This window comes from Lathamus discolor, chromosome 2, assembly GCF_037157495.1.
Source record: "Lathamus discolor isolate bLatDis1 chromosome 2, bLatDis1.hap1, whole genome shotgun sequence".
In the NCBI taxonomy this organism is placed as follows: Eukaryota; Metazoa; Chordata; class Aves; order Psittaciformes; family Psittacidae; genus Lathamus; species Lathamus discolor.
In genome coordinates this window covers 145,760,742-145,786,012 of record NC_088885.1, presented here as the reverse complement: position 1 = coordinate 145,786,012, position 25,271 = coordinate 145,760,742, and the positions used below count along the sequence as shown (strand labels likewise).

General features: G+C 42.1%; 2 protein-coding genes across 2 annotated transcripts in view; one reads left to right on the top strand and one right to left on the bottom strand.

Moving 5' to 3' along the window:
- Positions 1 to 1,306: 1,306 nt before the first annotated feature.
- On the bottom strand, positions 1,307 to 5,963 carry UTP23 (UTP23 small subunit processome component). The gene is made up of 3 exons (XM_065668836.1): positions 5,714 to 5,963; positions 3,057 to 3,231; positions 1,307 to 2,161 (listed from the first exon to the last, which is right to left on the bottom strand). Exons 1-3 carry the CDS (start codon positions 5,899 to 5,901, stop codon positions 1,775 to 1,777), a joined length of 750 nt encoding a protein of 249 aa, XP_065524908.1. The 5' UTR covers positions 5,902 to 5,963; the 3' UTR covers positions 1,307 to 1,774.
- Positions 5,964 to 17,632: 11,669 nt separating this feature from the next.
- The window catches only part of EIF3H (eukaryotic translation initiation factor 3 subunit H), an 89,271-nt gene continuing 81,632 nt past the window's right edge, over positions 17,633 to 25,271 (top strand). The window contains exon 1 of the mRNA XM_065668835.1: positions 17,633 to 17,790. Coding sequence (XP_065524907.1) covers positions 17,671 to 17,790 — 120 coding nt within the window. The 5' untranslated portion in view covers positions 17,633 to 17,670. The remainder of the gene's footprint in view (positions 17,791 to 25,271) is intronic.

The window sequence follows — 25,271 nt, the reverse complement described above, 5'->3', positions numbered from 1 at the left end:
GAATATGACAGCTTCAGAAAGGTGATATACACTAATCATATATACTGCAGAATTTCTAGGATTTGTTAAAGTTCTCCTCAGGACTATGAGCAATCAATGTAGGAACAATACCATGATGAGAATGACTGGTTTAACTAATGCCTTTATCTTCAGTACAGGACTCTTCCTTCCTGCTTCCCTCTCTCGTGGTCTGCTCCCAAGGTGCATGCGGTCTCTCATATGCAACAATGAAAGCACAGCCCACTCCTAACATCTGTATTGCAAGGAACAGCTTTGACCCAGGCCACAGCAGCAGTATACTATGCTTCAAGCACTTTTAAATCATTGTATCCTGGGATTTGAGTTGCATGTTACGGAATTATTATAGCAAGAACCACCTGAAGCAATGGAGTAGAAGCCTTACAGGAAGCAGCGCAGGTGCAGCAGTGACCCAACCTGAGCTGGCTTTGCTGCCCAGTAACATCACACAACAAACCACCTCTCCTGTCCTGAGGGACCATCATTACAGATGGAACCCAAAGCCATGGACTAAATTAATCCATTTTGTGGATATTTTACAGATTTTATATAGAGGTGGCCCATCAACTTTGTATCTGTGTATTATATCAAAGGATGGGAAGGATGGTGGTGGTGTTTAATAAGGATGTGTTGCATAACGTGGGACCTGAGCATGATACAAATGGCATGAATTAAGGGGCTGAGAATGTGATTGTCTGGGGTAAGAGTTAATTTTCTTCACACTCTCAGGTATGGGGCTGTGTTTTGGATTTGTGTGAAAACAGTGTGATATCAGAGACATTTTAGCCACTGCTGAGCAGTGCTTACACAGGGTCAAGGCCTTTTCTGCTCCTCAGCCCACCAGTGTGCAGGCTGGGGATGCACAAGAGCCTGGGAGGGGACACAGCCAGGACAGCTGACCCCAACTGACCCAAGGGATATTCCACAAAATATTCCACACCAGCATGTGAAACTGGGGGAAGATGAAGGAAGGGGAGACGTTCAGAGCGATGGTGTTTGTCTTCCTAAGTAACTGTGACACATCACAGAGCCCTGCTTTCCTGGAGACAGCTGAACACCCACCTGTCCATTGGAAGTGACGGATGAATTCCTTGTTCTGCTTTGCTTGCGTGCAAACTAAAGATAAGCTAGATACACTAGAGATACTACTATAATGTCAGGAGTATGAACCCAATTGCATGCCCTCTGGGATCTTCTTAATAACAAAGATCATGAACAACAGATATACCAGTTCGCATGGAATTTACAGAGTAACTTAGGCTGGAAGGGACTTCTTAAGAGCATCTGGTCACTTTGCAGAACTGTTAACTTTTTTATTAAAACAACAGAGATAAAGAAGATACTCTGCTCTTTTAGGTCAGTTTCACATTCTATACCAAAACAAGCGTCAGAACTAGTTTTAGTATGAACAGCAACGTAGATTTAGAAAGAAGTCTAGTATCCTGCCAAAATCCGTATGAAATACACACAATTCTAAAGAATTCTCATTGATCACATGAATTCTCTGACAGGAATCAGGATGCTGAAGAGAATAATGAAACATGAGGGTTTCTAAATATTTTATCGGAAACCCAGTTACTAAACAACAGAATAAATTACTGGGACAACCACCCACAAACATTGATATGCAGTAAGGAGCTGTACCACCTCATTAAAATAAGTTTTAATATTAACAATTTCACATGAGTGCATATTAACCTGTCGTTTTGCAAAGTTCAAACAAGGTTCAAGTCCTGCATTGTTTACAAAGCTGGGGTTACTCTTCTTCATTCTTCTGCACTGACTGCACAGCTTCTGCTTTAACTCTATTTCGTTTTCTTTTTCTTCTTTTCTTCTTCTCAGAAGAAGGCTCCTGACCCTCCTGTGTTTTCTTCTTTTTCTTCTTCAGACAGCTGAGGGGATTGGGGCCGCCTGCCCTTTTACGTTTTCTTCTCTTTTCACCTCCTTGCTTTGCTAGTCCTTCTTGTTCTTTAAGCTGCACAATACTTTGTTTTTGGTGCTCTGGAACAAGCTGATTTGTCTGCAACTTTTGAACAACTGCCAAAGATTTAGTAGAAGGTTTGTCTAGCACCATGGTGTTCTGAATAATAAAGAGGAGGGGAATGCCAGCCTTCTTTTTCACTTTGTTTGCTAAATCCTGGTCCTGCAAAATTAAATACTTTAGTCAATATTTTGGGATTAAATGATATTTGCAATTCAAATGTGCCTACTTTTAATAAAAAACTATGAAGATAAATTACATTATGAAAAAGATAAGAAACTTAATCTATCAGATATACATGGCAGTGCATTTCAGAGCAATTTAAATTTCAATTTCTCTCCTTCTGATAAGCTGTCCTTCTGATGGAAAATTTATTAACATTTCCTTTTTTCATGCATGTGTAAGCATACATGCATTTTCCGAGGAAGAAGTACCAGTTCATTGGTATGTGCTCCACCACTTCACACTAAGTAACATCATTACTCATATAACAAGAATTTGAGATTCCTTGTGTCTTACAGAAGTATACAGCATTCTACTGTAAACCATTATATACACATTGTATATAAGTTAGACATACAGTCCTAGTAACAGACTCAAGAAAAAATCTGCCCATCTTATTTGTACACAACTTCTACCTTTATTCTTATTTAAAACTTCCCGAGTTTCTTAAAATGAAAGTTATATGGTCATTTAACGTCTTATTTTCAGACTACTGTGCAAAACAGGGGCAGGGAATGCACACACAAGCAATATGTAAAGTAACATTCATCAATTGTTTGCTTACATGTCAACAGGTAGTCAGCATGCTTTCTACACCTGCTAAAGTAAGCAATATCCTTCTAGCATAAAAAAACCTAGTTGTTCAAGTAGACGAAAGATTCCTTACTTCATGGTTAACAAACACATTTAAAAGCCAGTAAGGTTTTACGGCTTTACAGAATTCCCACAAGCTATTTAAAAGTCTCATAATGAAGGATTCCTTAAGTTTTCTTATCCTTAGGTATCAAAGGATCACCTGAAATGAAATGAAGTTACGTTCTCCATAAGCATTTACCTGTGTAGCAATAAAGAAGTGATGAGGGTTGCCTTCTTCAATCATGGAAAGTAAACATCCTGAACCACTCACAGGATCCTTGTGGTGAGAACAGTTTCGAACTTGAAAACTTTGGGCAATTAATTTTGCTCCATAAAGAGCTTTTCCCAATGACTGCAGTTCCTTTAGAACACATCTGAAAACCAAAAGCATTAATAATTTAATGTGAAAGAGAAAATAACTATACATTTTTCACAATAGCAGAAGGCTGACATGAGTTAATTAGGAAGGAGCAATGCCTAGTTGTTCAGGCTTTATGATTTACAAATGGCATCCAGTAACCTGAAAGCAGTAGCCCATCTGAAGACGTCAGCAAGATTTTTTCGGTTCCAAACAAGATTAAGAAGCAACAACACTAAGTTATATTAAATGATTTAAAAATATTTCCTATCAGTGGCAATGTTGAGTCCTGACATTTACGTTCAGATATCACCCAGCACAGGAACTAGTACTTAACAAATAAAATTAGTTGAATTAGCAGAAATTGATTAATCACTGCATACCAGTTAGTTAAATTATTAGTGTCCACCACCCTGCTTCAAACTTGCTATCAGAATCCAACTGACTCAAGCAGAAGAGACAAGACTGCCCATCTAATTAAAAATCTTGAAGCTTATGGCTCCACAACATTCCAAGTAGACAATAAAATGCAAACCCAAACCCCTCCTCTCAGCATTCAGAGCAGATGTTCACACAGAAGTAGCAGTCTAGGAGGATGCTGCCTTCAGGATATTCAGAAATGAACAAGGGATGAAACCTAACTTACGCCATTGAGTCTTACTATTAAATATGGCCAGTGGTAGGAATGTATGGCCTTGAAATACAACTTCAAGGATATGGTAACAACTATTTTTCTTTCCAGAGAAGAAAGGTTAGCCTTTGAGGACAGTCTTTGTGGAGACCTGAGCCTGTTCTTTTTGCAAAGACTCTCACACAGAGACAGCTCATTTCCACAGGGAACCTCTGGTCGTGCCACTGCGGTGCTGCCTCACCAACTTAGCATTCTGACAGCAGAGAAAATGAGTCCATTCAGCTGCCCTACGTGAAAACAGGTCAAAAAGATGAACACATATTGCTGAAAGAAGGAAGCAAGAAAGGTCATTTAGACATGACTGCAATACAGTTTGGATCATTGTGATTCACAAAAATTTCACAGCTAAGGTCATGATCTGATACTTTGTACTGTTTAGAAGTAGAGACCAGTTCCGTATGCTTTGCAAGATGGGTCAATGTTCAATTTTTGTAGCTTAGGGTATAGATCTTCCTGATCTTTTCAGTACTTGCCTCCATGATGGGCAGTTGGCTGTTCTGTCATTGCAGAAATCCAAGTGAGGGAAATCTTACCACACGCAATATGGAAAGTAAAGTACAAACAAAAGCAACTTCGAGGCAACTTAGGTATTTAGTGTGCATGCTTTACTTCAACACCTTTGTCTAGCATACCCTTGTTCTCCCTTGAGAACAGCTACTTTGGAAATAATCCCTTACTGGCAGGCTGAAACTCCAGCCAGCCAGCAGTTCCCTCCACGCACAAGAGATCTGACCTTGCCTCTGTTCTTCTCACTTTGCCAAGAAACCGGGAGTGAGAAGAGGCCACCCCAGATATCCCTCACTCACTGTGGTTACTTCTTATCTCACCACCATGTTCAGCTCTGGGGCCCCAATATGAGAAGGGCATGGACCTGTTGGAGCAGGTCCAGAGGAGGCCATGAAGATGCTACGAGGGCTGGACCACCTCTGCTATAGAGACAGGCTGAGAGAGCTGGGCTTGTTCAGCCTGGAGAAGACAAATCTCCAGGGAGACCTTAGAGCAGCCTCCAGTACCTGACAGGAGCCAACAAGAAATCTGGAGAGGGACCTTTTACAAGGGCATGTAGGGATTACACAAGAGAGAATGGCTTTAAACTGACCATAGGACAACACTGACTTTAGGACAAGAGCTAACAGCCTCAGGCTGTGCCTGGGGAGGTTTAGATAGGATATTGGGAAACAATGCTTCACTGAGAGGGTGCTCAGGCATTGAACAGGCTGCCCAGGGCAGTGCTGGAATCACCGTCCCTGGAAGTGTTCACAAACCGTGTAGATGAGGCCCTCAGTGGCACGGGTTAGGGGTGGTCTTGGCAGTCCTGGGGTAATGCTTGGACCTGATGGCCTTAAAGGTCTTTTCCAACCTCATTGATTCTATGGCAGAGGGTAGATTTAGGTTAGGTAATAGGAAGAAATTCTTCACTATGAGGGTGGCGAGGCCCCGGCACAGGGTGCCCAGAGAAGCTGTGGCTGCCCCATCCCTGGCAGTGCTCAAAGCCAGGTCGGATGGGCCTTGGAGCAAGGTGGAAGGTGCCCCTGCGTGCGGCAGGCGGTTGGAACGGGATGAGCTTCAAGACCCGCCCCAAGCCCAGCCACCCCGTGGCCCGGTAACAGTTTGTGCTCTTCAGAGAGCAGCCGGCACCGAGCGCGGCCCCCGCCCCTCTGCAGGCCACCCACAGCGCGCCCGCCCGCCACCGCAGCCACGCGAGCCCCAGCCGCACGCGCCCGGCCCACCGCCGGCGGCGCCCGAGGCAGGCGACCCGCCCCGGCGCGCATGCGCCCCGCGGTCTGCCGTGAGGCTGCCGCCGTACCGTGTGGTGCAGAGCTGCACGGCGCCGCCGAGGTAGCCGGGCAGCTGCTCGCGGATCTGGATCTTGTTGCGGAGCGCGGCCTGGCAGAAGGTGCCGTCCAGCAGCACCTGGAACGGCTCGCGGAAGCTGAAGTTGTTCCTGTAGAAGCCCATGTTCTTCTTGGCGTGCTTCTGCCGCGTCAGCTTCATGGCGCCGCCGGCCGCACCGAGCCACCGGCCTGCCCGGAAGCTCAGCGGGGCGGGGCCTTGGGGCCTTCCGCGCCCCCTCCCGGTCTAAGGCAGCGGGAGAGTGGTGAGCAGGGTGCTGCGGCTGAGCAGGCCGCGGCCGGGCCTCCTGAGCGCCGCCCGGGAAGCTGGGTGCTGCTCGCCCGGCGGAGGTGAGGCCTGCGAGGGGTCTGCCTCTTCCATCTCGGTGCTTTGCACTGATTAACTGAAGGCTAGTTCATTACCCTGGCTACCGCCTGTCTTGCTGAGATCAGAAACACACGCAGTTTAAGTTTGTCTAATTCACGTGAGGGAACTGGGGTTATTCAGTCTGGAGAAGGCTCAGGGGAGGCCTTATTGTTACAACTGCGTGAAAGGAGGACGGACAGAGGAGGTGGCTGCTCTCTTTACCTAAGACACGAGTGACAGGACAAGAGGAAACAGCCTCAAGCTGCACCAGGGGACGTTTAGATCGGATATTAGGGAAAGTTTCTTCACTGGGAGGGTGGTCAGGCATTGGAACAGGCTGCTCAGGGCAGTGTTGGAATCACCGTACCTCGGAGTGTTGAAAAACTGTGTAGATGAGGCCCTCAGTGACATGGTTTAGTGGTGGTCTTGGCAGTGTTGGGATAATGTTTGGACTTGATGATCTTAGAGGTCTTTTCCAAGCTGGTTGATTCTATGATACTATGCTCATTAAATTACAGTTACTGTCCCAGAGACTGTAGTTTAATCATGGATTGACATACTTCTCTTAGGAAGCCTTATTCAATGCCTAGTTACAGTATTTGCCTGTATTGGCTACATTAGCGTAAACTCTGTATGCACAAAATTGAAGTTCCAATGCATATATTCTATATTTTCATGATAACTTTTTCCATGGCAAACAGAAACTACAGTTTCACTGTAGTCTGCAGAAATGACTGTCGTTCAGAAAGCTAGACTACACAAACTCTTCCTTGTCCTACAGAATACATGCACACACCAGACATTTGGCAGCTAAACTGAACCTAATGCCTGTATTTTAGGCAGCAAAGGGATGTGGTACCTTAACATGATCAGATATGGAGACACTGGTCTTAGTATGCAGGTACTGTGGGGAGACATCTTTCTGCCAGGGACAACTGTCTTGCAAGCAAAAAGTTGCTGGTACCTTCCAGTTAGCTGTAAACAGTCAGACTACTCTAAAGCCTAATTTAAGCAAATATGCACCTGTAATATTGCTCTTTTTGGTAGCAATTTGGTTGGAAAACATCTGCTTCCAGCAGGTTAATTAGTAATAAGAGAAATTGACAATTAGTGTATTTAACTACTATTCTAGAAATTCAAATGTTTAAATAGGAGGATATTTAAGAGTACTTACAGGATGAAAAGTGTGAAGAACAGGTGATTCAGAGTATTTCCATGGAATCTCACACTGTTAACAGTATTCTTCTGTCATTAAAAAGGTCTTTCCAGCTGCCTTCAGGGGACAGTTGTGTGTGTTTATGAGGTATCATGGACATAGGTGGCCACACGCCTGTGAGCCAAGTGATACACTGAATTCACTGGTCTTTATTAACCTTTGGTCCCATGGCCAATGTATTTCCACAGTACTGTGGAGTCTGACTTCCTCCATCTAACTCTTAACTATAATTAATAGTTTTAATGATTTAAAAAAATAGACAGCAATACTTAGCAAGAGGAAAACTTTAGTAGATTAATTATTTTTTCTTCATGTAGTTCTTTTATTGAGGGAGCAGTGGCAACTGATTAAGTGCCCAAAGACAGGCATTTATTCCTTATTAAGAACTCTTTCCACATCTCACAGCTAGAATGGGGAATCTGCAGTGGTAACAGCAGCTATTGCAGAATGGAGATAAAAAGGACAAACAAGTGAGAGCTTGAAGTAGTCATCATTTAAACTAATTGCAAAGTAAGATATAATCCAGAGCAGGGTGTTAAATACTGTTGTGATGAGGTACTCTTTTCCTCTTCAGCTGGTAAATAGTACCATCACAGATAAGTTGTAATGCTATTGGCATGGTAAAATAAGTTTAAGAGGCTGGCCAGAAGGCAAAATGACAGCACAGATTTCTCCAGATTTCTCCTTCTTCATCGTACCGAAGACAGCATTAACTATAGGATAACCTACTTGCAGTACCATTCTGTAGATTGTATTTCACTTCTGTACAATTCTTTTAAATTATGTTAAATAATTTTTAAATGTTAAAAGAATCCCATCACAGTATGGAAAAGTACAGGGGTATTTTCAGCATTTTCTTTGATACTTTGTCAGTATTTTGCATATAATAAAATTTGCCATATTCCTTTCAAGTTCAGTTCTTTTGCTGTTCCCATGATCCATCTGTAAAGTGGACTTTTTAATGATAAGCCTAAGGATCTTATGGGAGCTGCTGGATCCAGTAGTCTCTAGGACCTGGGGATTGCTGCTTCAGGCTGCAGAAGTCCATCTACGTACACTCTTTGGATTTTGGAGGGTTACTCAGCTCCTGTGTGTCCTGGATAAGTGTCTGCATAAGCACACACACATGGAGGACACTAACACAGCCAGCCATGCACACCACAACAGCACATACAACTCTGCCAGAAATCATGTACAGGGTAAGCATGGATAGTGCAGTCCTGCTCCCCTCTCCAGCTGATCAGCACTGAAATTCCCAAGTGACTTCTCACGTGCCCTTAACTCCCTACACTCACCAAACATCTGTATTAGACATCAGCATGGCCCCTCGGTCTGTCTGATACCCATGTCTGGACCTTGGGTTCCCGAACTCCCACGAGCTGTCCTGGCCAATTTAAATCTGCTAGTGGATTACACATCCACAGGATTAAAGCCACTGGGGAAAGATAACTAATTAAGGAGGGTAACTAATTAAGAAAGGGGCTTAATAAGAAGACAGGCTGCTGTGCTCAGGCAGAGAGCTCAGCTAGGCAGCTGTACTGACTGCTGCCGGCTCATATGTGGGCCTCCCTCCACCCCATTTTCCCCACTCGTCCTGCTAGATTCACCCTGGTCCTTCCCTACCTTTGGCCAGTTCTGTGTACATTCCATAGAAAGTTTTGCATAGTCCCACAAGCCCATGCTGATATCCCAGAAAATGTTTTGCACAGTTCCATCTGCCTTGTCAATTATCTTGTGATACTCTGAATAATTGTGTTTCCCCGCTTCTGACCAGAGACAAAGCCTGGGTTGACCCCTTCAGGGTGGCTTTCTGGGCAGCTCCTTTCATGGCCTGGAGAGTTCTGCTCTTCACTATTGTCTTTGTTACCACCTGCTTATCCAGCGAGTTTTGTGTGTTTAATATATCACTTCCTTTCTCGTTTCTAATTTCTTTCATACTGAATAGTCTTTAACCAGCTGACTTAATGAGCCAAATGCTCTCATATTCTACATACTCTTACAGAAACTGTCTGTAGCACAGCAAAGCTTGTCATAAAGCTCAGAGAAAGATACCTTTTTGAAATTACTTGTTATTGTATTTTTAATGAATTCATTTTCATCATGTGGCTGCATCACTAAAAGACTTTGAGTTTGGGTTTTTTTTAAGTGAGCGTTTTATTGAAGAACTAAGAAACCACTTGCATTATCAGCAGATTGCCTGCCAGCAGTGTCACTGTGGAAGTGAGCTCAAGGAGGCGTGGAAGGTGTTGAAGCACCACTTTTGTTAATGTGACTTTTTTTTTCCAAAGGTATTTGAACTGGGGAGCTTCCTTTTCTGAAGCAGAAGTCCTTGATTGCTGCTGGAAAGGATACAGGTCTAGGGTTCAGTTCTGACCTAACAAAACTATTCCTCTGACTTTATCCATAATGTTAATACCTTGTGGGTAAATATACAGTAAATATACAGACCTTCTGTATATCCAAACTGTGAGGAAAGCTTCATGCTGAGCTTCTCATACTTGCACAGAGATAAGCCAGGCACCACAGGAACTTGGGCTTCCCCACTCACACTGCACGTGAAACCTGCTCCAGCAGAGTATAGCTGTTTGCAGAGAAGACTGTCTCTTGGCCTGTGAGTTCAGCTCTGTTTTTTAGATGCTAGGTGATGCAGAAGTAGAATTAAGTAACATGAAATTGCTGTGACATGTGGATTACTTGAAGTGAAAGTCGTTCTTTATCAGAGCTTTGATGAAGGCCTGGTAACAAAAATTTCCCTTAATAGCTGGCATTTGGCAAATGCTTGTAGCTTGGCAAGAAAAACATCTCAGCTCTCGATTATCCCAAAGTTGTCCTCTGTCAGACCTTTTTAATCTGAATGTGTTGCTTATGGCCAAATCTTATGCTCTGTGGTTATCTGCAAAAAAGTCTTAGCACCAGACACGCTTAAATTTGAAAACACTGATTTAAAAAGAAGAAAAGGGTAGGTTTTTCAATTACAGCATTTGGAAACAAACGCATAATAAACACAGGACAGTAACACATTGTTAGAGTGTGTCTCAAAATAGTTTTCTAGGTGTAGTTTTGAAATTTTCTGAGCTATGTATAGGCCACGGAAGCATTTAATATGCTAAGTTATATTTGTCAGAATGTTTATTGTTCAATGTTGCCCCTTCCTTTCCTTGCCATGGGGCTGGTTTTGAGCTTTTGAGTTTTAGCCTTCATCATGTACATTCATCTTTTACAGCACCTGCTTTTCTGGCATATCTTAAGAATGCAGCAGCTGGATGTATAATGAACACGGCTGTGCAAACTCTGTTCTTTATGGATTGGTATGAACTCAGCAGGTGAGAATTTTGTATGTAATAAAGCTTTCTGCACCTTTCTGGCTCTCCTGTTACCATACTCCTTAGTTAGAAAATTACTCCTGGCTTAAATACCATAACTGCCCATCACAGTATGTCCCACAATAACTATCTTTTAAACTGTATATTGCAAGAAGAACATATTTAATGTAGAGATTAGGACGCTTAGTTTTGCTACACACTGGTGGCTTCCATGGGTAAGAAACAGAATACAGGAGATACCTATACAGGCTTTCAAGTGACTGCTTATAGTAGCAAATACTTTGAGATTTGCAGGCAACTTCAGCTTTCTTACTAGAGCTGAAATAAATTATAGGGCTGAAAATAATCAGTGGGATTCTTGACAGCTTCTCAAATGTTATACCAGCTTTTCTCTCTTTTTTGTCCTTGAGGACAAAATTCACATGAATGATGAACAAAATGAGGTCTTACCTAATTTAACTAAATCTTTTCTCTTGTTGAATAAACACACTGATACACATTATTTAGTTTGTGCAGCATTTTTGGTTGATGCAGCTCTAAGGTACGCATGTTAAACAACTGGTTTCATGCTGCTGTTAGGACACACAAGGGTACTCTTTAGGAGCAGTCTTTACTCCCTGCACTGTTCATCAAGATCTGCACTCGTTAGTTGCCATTCTGCACGTGTAACATGCTGCAGTACTGCTCCCTCTGTACTTGCAGAGCCTGTAGAAGCTCTTGAGTGATGCAAAAGTGCCATAATCTAGGGAAATAGGAAGTTATTTGCAGAGTTCACAGGACCGGAACTGTAATTTCAATCTGGGGAGTGGGAAGAACACAGAAGACAAGAAGATATCCTGCCAACCACTGATTATGTGATAGTTGATGTGCTAGGTAGATAAGAGGGGAAGAATGGAGTGACGCTTTACATCTTGTCTCCTATTGTGCCTATGGAAGTATCTGTATTGTGTTTTTGTGTCAAGGTTTTGGTAGTGGGGGACCACAGGGGTGGCTGTTGTGAGATTTCCGACAGAGCCAATATCAGGCAGCTCCAAAACAGACCCACTCATGGCCAAGGTTTAGCCCATCAGCAACAGTGGTAGATCCTTTGGGATAACTTAGTTGAGAAGGGAGAAAAACTGCTGCGCAACATCAGCTGGAAGAGAGGAGCAAGAATATGTGAGAGCAAGAGCTCTGCAGACACTAGATCAGTGCAGAAGGAGGGGCAGAAGGTGCTCGAGGTGCTGGAGCAGATACTTCCTGCAGCCTGTGGTGCAGCCCATGGTGAGGCAGGCTGTGCTGCTGCAGCCAGTGGAGGTCCATGGAGAGGAGATCTCCACCTGCAGCCTGGGGAGGACGCCATGCTGGGGCAGGGGGATGCTCGAAGAAGGCTCTGACCCCATGGGCAGCCCACACTGGGGCAGGTTCCTGGCAGGACTTGTGGCCTCGCTGGAGAGAGGAGCCCATGCTGGAGCAGGTTTGTGGCAGGAGCTGTGATCCTGCAGAGGACCCACGTTGGAGCAGTCTGTTCCTGAAGGACTGCACCCCATGGAAGGGGGGACCCACACTGGAGCAGCGTATTCAGGAAGGATGCACCCCATGGAAGGGACCGATGCTGGAGCAGTCTGTTCCTGAAGGGCTGCACCCCCACTCCCTGTCCCCCTGTGCCACTAGGGGAGGGGGCAGAGAAAATCAGGAGTGAAGTTGAGCCTAGGAAGAAGGGAGGATGGGGGGAGGTGTTTTAAGATCAGATTTTATTTCTCATTACCCTGCTCTAATTTGATTGGTATTAAATTAAACTGATTTCTCCAAGTCAAGTCTGTTTTGCCTGTGACAGTAACTGGTGAGTGATGTCTCCCTGTCCTTATTTCTCTCCCCTGTCCAGATGAGGAGGGCAGTGACAGAGCAGCTTCAGTGGGCACCTGGCATCCAGGGTCAACCCACCACACTAGCCATTGCTTTTTTTTTTAACAGAATATCCCTCTCCCCCTTTTAATATTTCTGAGTAAATATATCAGGTCTATTTTAGTTCTTCTAAACAACTACATGGGATCACAGGAAGTTAGAAGACAAAACGTTTCGGATTTTTGGTATGCTTACTTCGTTTCCTCATTTCTTGTTCTCCTTAGAGAATCAGCATGTGATAGCTTGTGCATCATCATCGAGAATGAGAAGGTGCATTAGTTGATAATGAAGATAAGGCTGACCAAATTGACATCAAAAGAAAAATGATGTGGGAAGCCATCTCTGACAAGAAATTAACTTCATGGCCAAAATTCTGATTTGTGCAAGAGAATTCAGTTCAGTTGCCTGAGATGTCTCTTTTGTGTCTTTTCACCCTTTCACTGATTTCAGGGAGAAGTCAGTTAACTGGGAATAGAGAAGTGGAATCTTTACACTGTGGTGATAAATGATAATCTACTCTCTATGCTTACATAATTTTCTAACTTGATACTATAGGAAGAGACTGGCTTTGCTTAAAAGCATAGCATAACTCTGGGCAAATAACTTTTCTTAGTTTCAAAGGCCAAAATTAGCACTTAAAATGTCAGTCTTTTTCATCAAATGCATTTTCAATTAGGCAGTTTTATTTTTAGTTCTTCTGTCTTTTTTTGTTCCAGTTAATTGTATCCTGACGGTTTTGAGGTGCTATAGTAAATGATCCATTGATAATAAAAATACCTATAAGCACCTGGAATGTAAAAAAGAGTGGATAAACTACAAACACACATTGGAAAACAGTTACTGAAGAAAGCAATGAAAAAGTTAAGCACTGGAAAAAAACCAAGCCCACCTTTCCCATGAGGAGAGCTTACATTTTTAAGTATTTCCTTCACATGCAGAAATACCTTATTATGCTATCGCCCAGGATACCTGTTCCATTTTTTAATATAATGCTTTTACATGTAGTCAAGCAATTGCTAAAAGGTTGCCTGTCTCAGAGCATGGCTGAAACCTCCATTCTTAACAGAAAAGAAATTGAATTTTCCAAGCTCACATTCTGGTCCTGTAGCTCCTTTATTGCATTTGATGTTTGTCCCTGGGGGTTTTTCTATGCTGTTGCAGCTCCCACCTTTAACATTCTTCTATCACTCCTGCACCTTATTACTTTCAATTTCTTATTTCAAATAAAAAAAAAAAAAACAAAACCATAAAACCAATTTCTTCACTTTGATTCTCTTGAAGAAAATCAGAAAAAATTGTGGAATGGAATTCAGTATTGGAGCCAATAACTTCCAAAATCACAATTAGCCTCATGAGAAATACTAGTAGTTAAAAAGTCTTTGGCACAAAATGCCTGCAGTTATGTAGCCTGATCTTATATCTTCACATTGAGCTCCTCTGTGGAAAGTAGGATGGATGCAGTGGATGAAAGCACTGGATGAATATTTGACACTTCAGAAGTTTATTATTTATCAGTGAAACAGAATGTTGTATGTGCTGTAGAAAGAAGTGCGCAAAGGGCCTTACTTTAGTGACTTGCATTTGATGATCAGTGGTATCTGAACACAGTGGGTGTACAGTGTGACCTTATTTACAAGGAAGGACCTTTGCCAACGTGGGTTGATAGGCCAGGGGATATTTAATTTCCTTTTGGCTAACAATGCTGTGGTCAGCAGAATACAAATGGCTGAGAACCTTGAATAACACAAGGCTTACACAGAACACTGCTTCCTGAAGCTGTAGTGAATATTAGGAATTGCCTATGCAGGGCACACTCTGCTGCTGAAGATTATCACAGTTATACAGTTGTATATAGTTATTCAAGTGTGCACTTGGCAAAACTCTCTGCTGGAGAGACCTGAGGGTTCCTGTTACATCTTCTTCTGACCCCCTTGTTTTTGGGGCACAGACACACAAAAGAAATAAAGGAATGAGTATTTAAGAGATTGCATCTGTTCCATTGCTTCTGAAATGTGATGCACAAGTCTTCTCACTATTGTTCTGTTTTCTCTCCATCCTGTGCGGTGGGAGTGAGCAAGAAGTGAAATAGGGGCTTAGCTATGGGCTGGGGTCAACCCACCACATACCTTCACAGATAAACACCTTCTTGTTATCAGGACTTTCACTCTCCCTATGGGATATGAGAGTGGTATGTGAGAGGCTACTATCAAAGATATCCTGTGAATAAGAAAGGAATTCCAAAAGGAGCAAACAGACCATGCCATGTGTGGAATCACGCAGAGTAAGCTTTTTACTTGAACACAGGGATTAAGTACAGCCTTGTATTCACTATAGTTCCCCCAAACACAAGCCTTACTTTACACAGAAAAGATATTAGATTCTTGCTTCATTTTTAAGCAATGCACCTGCCTGCTGAGCCAGAATAGGTACACTGCATGTAATGGCACCTCGAAAAATGTCAGTGACACATTCATAAAGTGATCGGCCACATGCCTGTGTTTCTTGCTGTTTGAAAGTTTAAGACTGAATATTTAATCTCTTTTGAGAAAACTGAACTTTTCTGAACTTGAAACTTTTTTTAAGGGCGTGAGATATTACAAAGGCAATTTTAAGTTTATGTTAGGAGAATCTGCTGCCACTGAGTTTTGGAGATTATTTTACTGGAAACAGGTTTTTGTAGATAATTAATGTTGGTTTAGGCAGCTGTAGTTATTACTGTAAGTCTGCATTTGGGGTGTTGTGTCTCAGTGCAAGTACAGACTGTTGTATGTGTATCCTAAGTGATTCTTCCCTATTCCTCTACAGTTTGTGATAATGAAGTTCAGGTATTCATTATGGTTAGAAATACTTGGAATTGCTGAGAGGGTAGGGAGGAGAAACACAAAATTCATACACGACCCATTTCCCAAGTGGTAACAAGTCACTGCAGGTTAGCCCATCTCTGGTAACTATTCATGTGCATGGTCTTAGCCTGCAGCATACACAAACAAAATTCAAGTTGGTTTAGCCCTTAAGGTAAAGACAGTCTGACAATTTGGAAGGGATTACATCTTTGAACCCTTAATCAGATAATTTCCACTTAGCAACACTAGTTCTGCTTATAGCACTGACATGGAGCAGCGCCGCTGTGGAGGGAAATAACACATCTCAGTTACAGCAAGCTTTTTGCTTAGGCAGATCTTGGGAGTAAAAGGGTTTTGTTTGGCTCCAGCTGTCTTTTGATTTAGAGTATAATTTAAAAATGATTAATGGACTTTGTGTGCTGCTTGAATTTTTAAAGTATTTTTATGGAATTCTTCAGTTTTGTGGTTTTCCGGAGTAGCTTGGGCAATGCTCCTAAAATTCTTCAGTCTGACATCTTTTTTATGGCCTCCTTTTCAAGAATACAGTATTTTCAATGCTGAATTTCTGTATGACCTCTTGCCTACAGTGATCTGTTGAATTCTGTAAAGTAGAAAGTTGGTATTTGTGTTTTGTCTTTCATGTTAATAATAATTAACCAAATTCACTGAATTATTCTGGCAGTGCATTAAGTAATGTGAGCCCTATGCCAGTCCCTTGAATAGGGCTATTTTGGGTGCTCACAGCAACCTCTTTGAACATGCCGATGTTCTGTGCTGTAGCTACTTGTTGGTTTGGGATTTTTTGGCTATTTTTTCCCCTCCTCTTTTAAAATTACATTGAGTTTCTGTTCAAAAGCTGACAGGCAGGAATAGTGTATTGCATTGGTCTATCCCATTCCTTTTATCCCTATTTAATTTCTTTTCAGATCCCAAAGAATTTGCCAGTGGTAAAGCACTGTGCATTTACAGACAGAAGGTATGTTTTTTACCTATTTAAATACCTTTCAGCAGTATCTTTGAAGCAGCCCACAGCTACCCAGTTGAAAACCACTGTATTACCATAATACTGTTTCCTAATCTTATTTTTCTTTAATTAAAGCTATTTGATCATATCTGTAAATTAAAACTGGATATGCATATGTAAATAATAGAAAAGTGAAATATTAACACAGAATCAAGCAACTTTGTTCTCTAGAAAAACTTCAAAAGGCAGTGATGGGGGGGGGGGGGGGGGGGGCAACATTAACTCATGGAAACCTGCTAAGGGTAGGATTCAAGTTTGCAACACGAGGATCATGGCAGAGCTCACTGGCCACAGCACGCTGCCCTGAAACTTGGGGTTGTTACTGCATCCGCCTCCCTCCAAACTTACATTTTACAGCAGTGCCCTAATCCCGTTGCACATGCACACTTCAGTTCGTTTCGGGCACCAGGCACGTCTGACATCAGCTATGCTGCGATTCCAAACTTTCCCTTCAATCTCCATTTAACTTTTTTTTTTTCCCCCAATGGAAAATGGAAAGTGGGATATATCTCATAGAATCATAGAATCACAGAATGGTTTGGGCTGGAAGGGACCTTGAAGCTCATCCAGTTCCAACCCACTGCCACAGGCAAGGACACCTCATGCTAGACCACACTGCTCCAAGCAGTGCCTCACCACCCTCACAGTGAAGAATGTCTTCCTTATCATCTAACGTAAATCTCCCCTATGTCAGTTTAAACCATTCCCTCTTGTCCTATCACTACCGGCCTCTGTCAAAAGCCCCTCTCAGGATTTCTTGTTGGCCCCTTTAGGCACTGGGAGCTGCTCTAAGCTCTCTCCAGAGACTTCTCTTCTCCAGGTTGAACAACCCCAACTCCCTCAGCTTGTTTTTAGGCTCCAGCCCTCTGATCATCTTCGTGGCCTCCCCTGGGCTCCCTCCAACAGCTCCATGTCACATAAATCCATGGCAGTCTGCTTTTCTAAAGGTAAAACCCAACACTCTCATATCTGTTCTCTCCTGAAAATGCTTCTCTGTATTGAGCTGGTTCATCGGGTGCCAATGCTCCGTGAGCTGAGCCTCCCTCAGCGCTGATGGCAAACCCTCCGCCACCACGCTGACCCCGAAGTATGGCGGTGATTCGCGTGACTGTGAGCACCAGCACCGGCACCGGCACCGGCACCGGCACCGCCACGGGACGCCAAGAAACCTCCTCGCCGCGTTTCCGTCCGGAGCTGTTTCCCCTGGCACCGCCGCGGCCGCGCCGCCGCTTCCGGTGTTTCGCTTTTCTCTTTCCGGCCGGTGCGAGGGGAAAGATGGCGTCGCGCAAGGAGAGCTCCGGGGCTGCCGGCAGCGGCTTCGGCGCCTCGAAGGGCAAAGGCAAGGCCGCCGCCACGGGTGACTCGGCCGTCAAGCAAGTGCAGATAGACGGGCTGGTGAGCGGAGGGCCGGAGCTGCTGCTGGCGGAGGGCGGGCGGGGAGGGGCGGCCGCGTGGAGCCGCCGGCGGAGCGGGTCCCGTGTGTGGGGCGGTGCCGCGGCAGGGAGCCCTGTCTGTTCCCGGGCTGGGGCTGCACTGGCCTCCCGAGGGGCAGGAGCGGTTCCATAGAGTCACAGAGCGGTTTGGGTTGGAAGGGACCTTCAAGATCATCCAGTTTCAACCTCCTGTCGCGGGCAGGGACACTTTCCGCTAGAGCAGGTTGCTCTAAGCTCTATCCAGCCTGGCCTTGAACACTGCCAGGGATGAGGCAGCCACAGCTTCCCTGGGTAACCTACCTGTGCCAGTGTCTCACCACCCTCACAGTTTCGCTCTCCTCTCAGCCTTCCTGACTCATGCTCATCTCTGGGGAGGGGAGCAACTTGCACCCTTAAGCAAGCGAAGGCTGGGACAGGGCAGAAAAGAATTGCTTTTAAATATTACCTTTCATTCTTAAGTTCCACTGCTGTGGTGCCCAGGTGTTCTCTTTCAACATCAAGCTGGTGAAAGTTACACAGCTGTAAGAGATGGCAAACATAGTGGGTTTTCCCTTTATCTGTTGTGCTTTTCCCCTTCTTTGTGCTGCCCACAACTACTCTGTTTTCTTAATAAATAAACTGACAAATTGAATGGACTTAGCAGAGAATGGGGGCATCCTAATAAAGGCAGTCCATGCAGACTTTAGATGGAAGAGCATCTACTAAGCTTGGTTCTTGGCTTTGCTGCTGTCTCTTTTTGTGTTAGTATACATCTTACACAGTTGGTAATGTTCATAATGGCACAGAGTGGGGAAAACCATGGCTACTTAAACTTATTAAGGGTAGAAGCATTGTTTGTTACCTCATTATTTTTGCCAAGTGTCACCAGAACACTGTCCAGCTGAAGCATGAAGGAGAATGGATATACTGCTGATGAGAAGGAAGAGCATAATTTTGAGTGAAGCTTTGAAGCCTGCTTGGCATTTATGAGTCATAGTCCACAGTCATTATCGTGGAGTTACACAGTATAGTAAATACTTGTGAAGAGGAAGAATAACCTATTTATGTGTAGTGGTTCTTATGAAAGACTCAAATTCACATTCTCTCTTTCTGCAATACTCTGTTCAGCAGTCTGTGTATCTGTGGTTTTCATGCACATAGCATCTTCAAGGAGTGGTGAAAACTGGCCAGTTGTGAAATATAGCCATGAAAATATGGCAGCTGACAGCAGCCTGCTGTTGTTGCAAGCTGGGTAGTGCCAGACGGACAGTGGTGTGTATGTGTGGCTTTTTAATAGCGGGATTGAGGGAATAATGAAAAAGGGAATAGTTAAGAGCAGGATACAGGTTGGCACCTTTAATTCCATTTCTGTGGGTGTAAAACCTGTTTTATCAGATTTGAACTGTTGCATTTGATTTCTTTTGTTTTTCTTTTAATGAAATAAAAAGAACAGGTGTTTAAAACCTGTTCTCCATTAGATGTGTAATTAGCTTTGTGAACTGCTGTTCGTTCAAATCAGCTATGAGTGGCTCTGATGGTCAGCTTCTGACAGTCTAACAAATGCCTATGATTCCTTTTGCTTTATGCTTTTGGTTTTCTGCCCTGTCCTTGTGTAATCTCCTGGTACAGCACAGTGGTGCCTCTTGCATGGAGTCTGTGTGGAGGAAGGTGACTTACTGAAAACAAATGAAAGCTTTCACCTTGCCACCTGCTGAAGATGTCTCCCAGTGGATCTTATACAAAGTGTTCTCAGGGCACTAACAGTATCGTTCACAAACTTCCATGACCCCTGTGGTGAAGAGAAGCATTGGCATAAATTTGCTTCCTTTGTAAACAAAGTGACTCCTATTGGAAGTCCTTCAGATGTCTTACTGGAATTTTGCTGAAACATTTCTAATATCTTCCTGATTTAAATGTGTGGTCTGTGCTCTCACAAAGGAACAAGACTTTCTCGGTCGTCTTGGTGATAACAGGGTGATTATGTGCCAAAATCTAGGGTGGATTTTGGTGGGTGTCAGGGAAGTTGGTGATCTCTTTCCACTGTTCCTTTGTCTCCTGGCAGTGGCATAAGTAACCCTTTCAAATGAGGCTGTTTTGGAGGCAAAGGAATGGTATGTAGGTTGCTTTTGGATCTGTGTATGCAGAACAGAAGATGCATCAGTCTTCTCTGTATGTGAGGATGCGAAAGTAATTTTAGAAAGCTTCTTATTTCAGAGGATCGGTAAAGTAAAAGAAAACAATATTAGTAAGGAAGAGAAGTTCTAAATATCAGTATGTTGCCTTAAAATACATAATGATGTAGGAATACCTATTTTCCTGGCCTCCTTTTTAGTTTTGGTGCAAGTAGAGCAATCTGTAGTTAACTTCTTTCGTATTTTAATCTGATTAATTCCTTATTTTGTTATGTAATGGTGTAATTTGGATTTAGATCAAGTTAGTTGTATTTCAGATAACACTATAATAAGTTATAAAGTGCTGCCATGGCAGGAGTAAAAGCTAACAATGAAACCCGAACTAATAGGATGGGCTAAAATCACATAACTTGTTAAAATGTTAATACTATTTGAGTTTTCCACAAAAATAATAGCACCAAAATTTGGGAAGACTGGGGGAGAACAGTGACACATCGTAGACGCTTGATAACTTGATTGAGCTGCCTGAATACTTATTTATAAAATGCTTCTGAAATGAAGAGTGAATGTAGATTTCCAATCTTCACAGTTTGACAAAAGGAGAAGAAAAATCCAAGTCTGTACCTTTCCGATGAGCTTTCCTGCAAGATATTGAGGTCTCAGTCCTCAAATTATACGTGTACCTAGCTACTATATCAGCATGATCATGAGATTCCAAGTATTTTATTCTGTTTTTGATAGTTTGAACATGGTTTTGTTTTCTGATGCATTTTTGAAAGGTTTACAGCAGACAGGTATTATGTATCATACGGTTATATTGGCAGTTTTGAATTAAGAATGTCTTTTATAGAGTGTGATAAGCAAAAGTGAGTGGTGTTATTCTTCCAGCTCGGAAATACAAGGAATGACTGCAGTATCAAAGAAAATTGACTCTATCCAGTTGCTTTTACAGCGCAGTGAAAGACACTGATTGCACGTGGATTCAGAGCCATTGAAGTTGTGGAGGCTTATTAAGGCATCTTTGAGGTGCTGTCTTTTTGAACTTGTCACCTCCTGAATTCTTGAATTGAATGGGTATTGTGTTTTTGACTATGTGCTGAATAGAAATATGATACTTTTGTTAGTTCTTTGAAGACAATATTGTGATCTGCTTTGGGTTTATTTAGCTATAAAGATTGTGGCAGTATGTGCTTGTTCTACAGATCACTGCGTTTTAACTCATCCCTAGTGAGAAGATACGTGTAGTCTGTATAAGAATTTGTATAACTCTAAGGGGTAACACAATTGTTGCATACTGTGGAAAGTCCTAAGATGTCACTGGTTTATGCCATCATGAAGTGCTTGGACTGATTCAGCAAACAGACTATGCTGTGTGTTTAAGTTTTTACCTGGAGATTTTGTTGATACAGCAGTGTGTTGGAAAAATTACAGGCTTGATGAATAAATCTGTAGTGAAGGCAGTTTATGATGTAGGTGGTCTAGTCTAAGAAAATAGAAATGGCAGGGAAAAAAACAACCCTCCAGAAACCTGGATTTGTAATGTGCATTTTCTTTCAGATGAGAAAAAGATCAGCAGTTGAGTGCAGTACATCACATTTTGTTGTCTTTGCTTCCTGTTGTAGAAATCTGAATAAAAATTCCATTGTGTTCTCTCCAGTCAAGTAGTCCAAAGAAAACTTGTGTTCACAGTAGCTTTTAATATAAGAGCTGAAAGAGGAGGGATGAGGGGAAAACCATGATTGGGTTTTTGCAGCTTGGTTTGCAGTAGGCTTTTGGACCTAATTAGAGCTCACACCTTCTTTGTGAGCTGTGTGTCCATTTGGAGTACCATAAGCTTTTTAGCTTGTGTGAATTGCTTTGTAAAGGCATTTTTAGAAGGTGAGTGAGCTTATTCTTCAAATAGTCTTTTTAGTCTGGTCTTTACTCTCTTTACAGCTATCTACTTGCATGGAGTCCATAGGAAAGAGAGCTTTCTTGAAGAAGTAGGTTTAGTTTCTTAAGTTTAGCAGTATCAGCAGCAGCTTTGGAAGTATAAGTGGAAGACCATGGACATGATTGAAGTTTTTCCTTCTGTAGAAGAGAACTAGACTAACAATTCTACTGACTCAGTGTTTTCTCTTACTGGAACATGTATCTGATGTGGTGACCTCAACTGTTTTGTAGTTGTTTTTTAAAAGAAGTACAGATCACCTTATGATCATCTTTTGCCATTTGAGAATGTGTAAACAGAGTTCAGACATATGAAGACTAAAAAGACTTTGGTTTATTATTAGCTCTGGTGTCCCGCATACTCTCACCTTCCTGGTGGTAGATCAGGGCGGCTAGTTTCAGGTGTACTGAATGCTGTCACAGTTGACTGCAACTGTATTTAACTGCAGGGACACCACTCAGAGATTAGAAAATTGTGACGAGACATCAAGGAGTCCCTCCTTGTAGATAATTAAATGTTATCTCTGTTCACTTTTTCATTGAAATAAGACGATATATAACACATGATTTTTCTAAGGTTTATATATGGAATTGAAAGGGTAGCACAGCTCTGGTGTGTGTGTGCAAGGAATGCATGTAAGGAAAGAGCATAGGCTTTCTTCTCAGTTGCTTGTGTGGAGCAGATTGTCAGATCCCTTTTTCCTGATGAATGGGGAAGTACCAACAGATACACAGAAAATCAGAAGGGCCTCCAGCAAGTGTAGTAAGAGCTACAAATTACAGTATTTGTTGTAACTGGTGGATTAGTGCTAAAGATACTTGGACTTTAAATAAGAGCCACTATAATTGTAGAAGCAAGTGTAATGAGCAGTTCTGATCACTTGCATTTCCTTGTAGTTATTTGTTATCTCTTACAATTTGGTTCTTTGTTCGTTTCCCCCTACTCTTCCTTTTTAGTATTCTGCTGTTGAAATTTTTATTTGGCCTCTTACATCTGCACTGGACTGTAGCCTTTGAGTGAGTGACAGCTCTGCTCTGTAGTACCTTTGCATCCTTCCTGTCACACAGTGAAGTGAGTAAATGAAGTGGACAGAGAAACTCTGGTGCTAAAGTAATTGTGCTGTATCTGTGAGAGCAGATGGAGTGAGTTAGTTTGTCATTGAAGTGTCTTGCTTCCAGTTTGCTGCATTATTACAACAGAAGCTGCAGCGTAACCTTGTTTCATGTTTGTAGCAAATCTTCAGCTTTTGTAATATTAGTATTCTTTTCAACAAAGCCACTGTATGTATGGTAATGTTATTTAGGCATTATATCACATTGCTTTACTGGAAGTAGCAGATCAATGGCTGCAGGGTGTTATGAGACTGTTCTTCATTTACAGGCTCGTTTCCCACTGCTGTGTAGCCTAATCTTGCAAACTTGTGCTCATGGGTAAGCTTATTCCTGGGAAACCTGGGAGTTGAGTTTTGTGTGAGGAAGCAGCATGCAGGTTCTCCAGTTTCCAAATTGTCTACAGTTGGTAGTACTGGGAAATGGTGTAATTCTAATAAGAGATTCTGAATTTCTGTCAGTGCTTGGAGACTTTGCTAGAATGTTGTTTTAGTGAAACTTCTAACCCTGTTCAATTGATACGAAGTGATATCAGGCAAGATATAAAGCTGTGAAAGCAGAGATGATCTGGTGCATCACTCGGAGACATAAGGTCAGGCAGGGTAAGTAACATTTTTAGTAGATGAGCATGAAAGCTTATGTAATACAGAAACTGAACTAATATTAAAAACCAGAGTTACTCCATGTGGTAGATTGTGGGTTGTGTCTGACCACTGGTATGTAGATAATGGATATATGGAAACTTTCTTCTGGGAAAATAACAGCTGTGGGTTGGGAGATGAGGATTTTGTAGCAAGGCAAGTGTGCTGCCTGCTAGGCCAAGTAAGTGTTTCTTATTAATCAGGTTTGCCTTCATAGTAGTCACAAGGAAGTACGTTGTTAATGGGAAGCTGCTTGCATTCCTTGCAAATCTTCTGCATGAGGATATTCTAGGAAGGAGTGTAAAAGTAAAGGAAAATGATTTCTCATCTAATTAAATTCTTAAGCACCAATATATGACTTTTTTTCTTTTTAAAATCCTAATCTTTTGAATTTATGTATGCATTCAGAAAATTATAGCCATTAACACTTTCGTTGACTGAGTCAAGTTTTCTTATACCTTGTTGTTGTATAATGATACAGCTGGAGCCTTAACAATGCACTAAAGCATTAATATGCACATTGCTCTTAGTATTTCATTAGTGGGAATGATGTTTCCGTTTTTATTAAATCTCTATATGAATTCTTTTTACACTTATGCAGTATTTCTACTTCTACAACATTTTGCATGTTGTAGATGGTAGCAAAAGTTACGTAGGTTTCTCAAAACAACTATAAATTTCTATTCCTTTATCTTCATAGCTGCTAATGTGGAAAGATGTAATAGTAGTAACAAATTACCATTCTGTAGTTAATGAATATTGCAAGAGCTTTCAACAGAAGCCTTCATGGATGGCAGTGGGTGAGGGATACCTGAGTCCTTATGCTCTCAAACTCTGACATGAGGGTTAGAGGCCATGTTACTACTGAAAGTGATTTTCTAATGCCAGGTGATGTTTGTTCCAGCTACTTAATTCTATAAGTCTTTGAATATATATACACACACACACATATGTATATATATATGTGTGTGTGTGTACTTCCTAAGGTTTGTATAGAACTTAAGCTAAACCTGAGACATCCTTGTCAATTTATTTGTATTGAATACAAACGTACATTGGCTAAAACATAATATGTCAAGAAGATGGTTAGAAGTTGTAGGCCTTTTCTGCATTTGTGTTTACACCAGTATGTCTGTAGTGCAGATATTTCTCTTGTGTCAGATATGACTGATTTAATCAAAGATTGTTACTTTAAACTTCGTTATATCATCCCTGGTTTGGTGATGGTGGAGTCTGCGTAATGGTTTGTATTCTCATCTATGGTATGTATAAGGTTTATTTATTTATTTTAAACATAGATCAAACCACATTAATTTACCTTTTTTAAAACACCCTAACATTACTGGATTAGTTTTAGATAGTTACTCTACTCATAGTTGTGGTATTTGTCTGTGTCTTGTATCTTTACCAGCCATTTTTGTCCTAAAGGTGTGGGATAGACAGGATTGTATCCCCAGCTGTTAATAGGGAAAGCCTAGTTAGTTTCTTGGGTGAGGAGTGCTTTAGGTTGGTAGGTTTGATCATAGTAATTGAAACAAGATGCCATGTTTACTGAAAATCAATTTTTGAGATTCATCTTACAAATGTTTGTTTAAGCACTTTTTAAAATGACAGTTTTTGGCAGTCTTGGAAAGGAAGCAATCCATTTCTGT